The sequence below is a fragment of the Solanum stenotomum genome, chromosome 9, assembly GCF_019186545.1.
Source record: "Solanum stenotomum isolate F172 chromosome 9, ASM1918654v1, whole genome shotgun sequence".
NCBI lineage: Eukaryota > Viridiplantae > Streptophyta > Magnoliopsida > Solanales > Solanaceae > Solanum > Solanum stenotomum.
This window is the reverse complement of record NC_064290.1, coordinates 16,376,199-16,382,357: the sequence shown is the minus strand read 5'-3', so window position 1 is coordinate 16,382,357 and position 6,159 is coordinate 16,376,199. Positions and strand designations below refer to the sequence as shown.

Here is a 6,159-nt window from a genome sequence, read left to right as displayed (position 1 = left end):
CACTTATTTGAATTAAAGTGAAATAAATTGGAGGGAAACAACATACACTTTTACAATTTTCAAGAAGTGTAAATAAGGGTATAATAGGAAAAAATTTGTTGTCCTTTCTTGATTTGTCAAAATGGACAACTAAATAGGGACAACCAAAAAAGGAAATATGGACAAGTAAATAGGGACGGAGGGAGTAGTAATTAATATGCAAACATATAAATCAAGAAATTAATTAATTACCTCTTTGTTAATTAATCTCAACGCCACACAAGGGTAGTCAGAGAAGTCTGCAGTTAGTAGTCAGCCTGAAAGAAAAGTAGACAAAAAGTTTCGTAACACAATTTCTTGAATAATTGCAAAATAATATGAGACGATGAAACTTGAAATTACTTATATTAATGAGTAATTATAGAATATATAATCCAAACAAAAAAACAGAAAATTGCCCAAAATGAGCAAGAAAGAGAGAAATTGAAATTTGAGAAAAAGGATACCAAAGCCAATTTGCAACTTTGTATGTATGAGGGCTTCTCTTCTATCTCCTTTTTAGGTATTTTATACTTCCCGTTTATTAATTTTTACATAATATAAGTTGTATTATTTTGAGAAGAAAATTTATTCTTTCCTTTTTGGTTATATTTACTGTCTTAATTAATTTTGTTTGTTACCTTTTAGGTTCTTAATTGGCTGCGTTTCCTTTTTTAGTTTCTTATATTGTCTTGTGCAATGTACACGCTTTAGTAATTGAAACCTTTTAGTTTTTATTTAATTTACTAATACTTGGAAAGTACCATATTTTATATAGGCCTACGCGGTTGTTTATTTGGAAAACAAGAAAGGAAAAATTGTGATTTCAATCACAGTGCTTGTTTATATCGTAAACGCGACCCCTCTATTTGGCCATAGATTTTGAGAGTAGATTTTTAAAAAATAAAATAAAATAAAAATAAATATTATTTGTTCATCAAATTTGATGAGTTTATAAAGTTTACTTCAAAAGAATTTCAAGTTTCAAAAATCAGTCAAAACCAGTTTTTGAGTGAAACTTCACTTTCTAAAACAAATACTTTTAACTTTATACTGAGTAAAATACATGTCCAAACACACTTTTAAATTCCAACAAAAGTATTGTTCAAACACTCCTTGTCAATATATAAAAGGTTAAATCTTTTGAAGAACGTTACAAAATCTTTTTGGGATCAAGAGTTACTGAATTGCATCATTTTATTCAACAGGTCATGGTCATTAGCTAAGTTGGGCGGATTTTTCACTTTCGATGCAGTACCTGTGTCGGATTCTCCAACCATACACTACTTTCGGCGAATCCGACACACCCCAATGACATTTTTTAAGAGTTCGAGCAATATAGGTCATTAGGCTTTAACATTTATATTGAACAAGGCCAAGGGAAGGGGGAAGAGGACAAGCAAGAAGATAGAAATGCTTTGTTTCTGCAAAATGAGATGGGAAGATGCAAATAACTAAGTACTCCTATATTCTTTTTTCTTGTATATATACATAAGATATATTTCCAATTTGTGTTGCAACAGCACACAAAGACAATTTCTACAAGGAGCATTTGCAACATCTTACACATAATAGTTCCAATAGCTATGCCCCAAAAAAAAGGGATGAGTTACTGTGGAACTTTTTCTACTTAAAATTAGCTCATACCATGAAGTGAACCATCTCCCATGGCTAGCATTGCCCTGCTTGATAGAAAAACTACATATATGGTCATAAGTCCCAATCCCAACGACTTGCTAGGCCGCATATCGTTCCGAGGTAGTACAATGAGTGCCCAAATCAGGGCTAACATTAGAAATCCCATTGTGTAATACAAGCTATTATCTCTTGGAAGGATATAAGATTCTGGCCTACTCGACAAGGCTCCAAGGAGCATGGAGATGCCTAAACCAGCAAGGGTGTTGAACATAGGACCTGCATAACATCCTGACATGGCAATCTGCACACCATCTGCACTATTACCTGCTATTGCAACATTTGACATTAAGTCACCCATAGAGTTTCCCCATGCCAAGACGGTTAACGCAAGAATTGATGGATTGACACCAAAGATCACACCAAATGCCACTAGCAGAGCCACTAGCTCGTTTGCCACAATATAAAACCAAATGATACTCATAAAGAAGCCTCCCAAGAGCCATGGAAACAAGAATCTTTTCGGTGGGTGATTGGCTGAGGTATAGACAAATGCAACACCTCCAAATATACCACCAACTACAGCACCAACAACATATGCAGTGGTAGCAGGGCAACTCAAATTGTCCTGAGTGTTCCAAAGGAATGCTAAAAGCAAGGGCGCCAAAGAAGCACTAGAAACAGCATACAGTTTTGACCATCTGTCCTCATCAACAATGGGGATCGTTAACCTTCTTGGGAGTGTCAATGGTATTTCTAGCAGTGCAAACAACTTAGAACAGGATAGGGAAGAAGACTGGTCATCGACATCATCCTGTTCATTCCAACCCCACAAATCCATTGGACTACTTTCTACGGAATTATCCTTCACAACTTCATCAGAGAAGATTGCCACATTTGAAGACCACATCCAATGTGGCAGCTGAGCTTGTAGCTGCAGCAATCCATCAGCTGATTCCGACCCACCTAAAGAAGAATCACTCTCTCCATCTATGCTACTCGATGTAACTGGTAACAACGGAGTAATTAAATCCAACTTCAAACTACTATTGCGATCCCTAAGCATCTCATTTGCAGCAACAAAACCAGCATACACCAAATAAATAGAGATAAAGGCAACAGCACCTAAAACCGCCACCTTGCCTAGACTCAAAAGAGTAAGAAGCGAGACGAGAGCTATAATAAAGAAACACACATCCCTAATAAAGCACTTCTTATCAATCTGTATACATTGTTCTGCAACACACAAGGAAACAGTACCAACTACAACACATGTAACAAAAACAGCACCACCAAGAACACTATTCAACCCCACCTCCCCAGAATCACTGCCCATAAAAGCAGCAATACTAGCAAACACATCAGGCGCCCCATTCCCTAAAGGAAGCAGAGTAACTCCTGCTACAGTTGGGGGTAATTTCAACAAATTGGATAGCTTTTCAAGACAACAACAGAAGTAATCAGCAGCGGTATTTCCCAACAGATAGAACAAAGAAATCAACCAAATAGCAAGAGTCACATATCCAAAAATACTAAAACCTTCACAGCTACAGTAAAAGAAGAAAAGATAATTGAAGAAACCTCCTGAATTACATTGAGGATTTGCCTTCAAGTAGTTACATTTTGTACTGTAACCTTGATGTTTATACAACCCTCCACAGAGCTTGATATCCCTGCTGCTTTCACCCAAATGATGATAACTCAAACTCGTTTCCTTTCTAACAGCACTAATTTTGAAAGGTTTACTTTGAACAACATCTTCTCGACGGAAAAAGAAAACAACCAATACAGACAAACAGAGCCCATTGAAAATTCCGCGAAACCTGGACCGTTTTCGACAGTTAAACCGATTCTGTGTTTCCATTTATTGAATTCTCAGAAAGAAAGTGACTAAATAGGGGAAAAAGACAAATCTTTTGAATTTTATTGATCAAGATTGGAGAATTTGGACAAAATTGTCAAGTGGGGTTTGAAGAAAACAGAATTGAGGAATTTGTAGGTGGTTTTCAGGGTGAAAATTAAGGATATTCTTTAGGTGTGAAAAGAAGAAATGGTAAGAGGTGAAGAAGGGAGCAAGAAAATAGGGAGCCATGGATGCTTGACAAGCGGTCGCTTTCTACAATGTATCATTCCTGTTTGGGCCACCACTTCCTTCAATAAGGTTAGCTATACTATGCCCAATCATACAATCCATAATATTATCAAAATTAAATTTCTTTAATTCTTATTTTCTCTCTTTTCATTTATATTATTCAATTTCAAAAAAAAAAAAATTAACATTAAAGTGGTAATTTATTCATTAATTTTATAAATTGGACAAATATTGTTCAAAATAGTATAGTACTTAGACAAGTAAAGATGGACAAACACAGTATATAATCTACTCCCTTCGTCCAACAATAGTTGTCCACAATACTAATTTTACAGTTCTTAATGTACCCTTATCATAATTATATTCATTTTTATATTACATTTTTCAAGACATTATATTTATTATATTCAAAAAGTGATATAGTAAATTTTCTTCTATTTCTTATTTTTTAAGAAGTGTGCATAATCAACAGTGAACAAGTATTGTTGGACAGAAGGAGTATATTAAACCATAAATTTTAAGAATCTTATGTTCTTTTTAAAATTTTGTGTCAAGCCAAACTAACTCATAAAAATTAAGACGGAAGAAGTAAATTATATGGATATGAAACATTCTTTTAAGAATAAAATGATTCAGGATATAATTTATTACCTTTTTAATTATTTTTAAACTAGTCTCTAAGAAAATGAAATATAAATACATACAAAAATCTAAATATAATTTATTTTGAATTAGAGATATTGATAAATTGGAATTAAATTTCAAAATTCTTTTTTTATTCCTAGTTGAAATTCTTTTCTTTTCTACTAAGACAGACTTTTTTGTGGTTTCTCTTCTTTAAATTTAAGTTTGCGTGTGTCGGTTTGGAAAACAGTAGGAACAAAAAGTTTTCTTTTTTTTAATATAATAAAAGCGACTTGTTGTCTAGACGGCAAGATACCGACATTTTTTCCAAAAATAAATACTTGAAAATAGTCATAGATTTGCTATAATTACGTATTAATTCAATTTTAATTGACCACATTAAAACAAATTATACGTCAATAAATGTAACATTATTTAAACCTAATGTAAAAAGAATTTGAATTTACCATGATATATGTGGCCTCGTGGAAAGAAAATCAACAGAAAAAAATACTCTCTCCATTTCATATTAATTGAATTTTTAAGGTATTTCACACTTTTTAAGAAAAGTAGATTAAGATATAAATTGAACATAGTTTTCCATTTTTACCCTTATTAATTATTGTCAAAGTTATTGAAGTCATCACATTGAAAATCCAAATGAAGGGTAAAATTGGAAGAACACTATAAAAATAGTCTTGAAAACCGAACAATTAAGTTAATTTGAAAAATAAAAAATATCTCAAAAATTCAATTAATATGGAATTGATGAAGGAGTATATTTTTGGATTCAGAAAAATAATGTGTCTGAAAAAAAGAATATTTTTATTATTTTTTATATTGATAAACGTGAATGAAGAGCAAACAATTAAAATTTAAATAAAAATTAACGACGTGTTATTTTAGAATTAGATATTTATTTTTAATTATTTAGGGACCTTTTTTATTTTTTAGCTTTTCCTTCTTTTTTCCCCTCTTTGTTCTTTAAACTTTCTTTCTCCCCCACCAACAGATTAATCTACAGATATTATTTTGAGCCCCTCTTTTAATTTTATTTTCTATTATAAATTTTGTTTGTTAGTTTAGCTTATTAATTCTTAAATTATTGAATGATAATAAATTATTCCGATGAGAACATCATTTTTGATGAACTTTCATTTTTTTTATTAAGTTTGTAGAACTGTTATGAAAATTGATAAAATCTGAGGAAGAAAAATTTATAATAGTAATGATAATGATGATGATGATTCGCAAAGAAAAAGAAGTTGGAAGCGGTAAGATTGTGGATTTATTAATGAGCGTGAAAAGATATGAATCAAATCGATGATAATGATAATGTGAATTATGAAAAAGAAGAAATGGATGGATATAGCGGTTTTATAAGAAATGGACGGAATGATATTATACATTTTAAAATATTATTAACTTTACTTTTAACATGTATTTGTCAAATTATTAATTTGAGTACAAAAGCAACTACAAAATATGAACATACGACAAATCATATTTAATTCCTATCTTCTTCAATATTATCTTAATTATTACTCCTCCAATGGAATATTTAATATCTTTTTTCAAAAATTAACGGAAGGATTTCTGTATGTTGATCAGTCTGTGGGACAAGCTAATTAATGAATTCTTGAAATGTGTAAACTTGTGACACACTTTTGCTTCAACCAAAAAGGGATAATTTTGTACTCCCGCTGTCCCTATTTAGTTGTCCACTTTAAAAATGATACACATATTAAGACAACAATGATTAACATAGTGAAGTTACAATTTTGCCCTTA

General features: G+C 31.7%; 1 protein-coding gene across 1 annotated transcript; it reads right to left on the bottom strand.

The window, feature by feature from the left end:
• Nucleotides 1-1,446: 1,446 nt before the first annotated feature.
• LOC125876790 (cation/calcium exchanger 3-like) lies at nt 1,447-3,750 on the bottom strand. The gene has a single exon (XM_049558046.1). It carries the CDS (start codon nt 3,515-3,517, stop codon nt 1,655-1,657), a length of 1,863 nt encoding a protein of 620 aa, XP_049414003.1. The 5' UTR covers nt 3,518-3,750; the 3' UTR covers nt 1,447-1,654.
• Between the last annotated feature and the right edge of the window lie 2,409 nt (nt 3,751-6,159).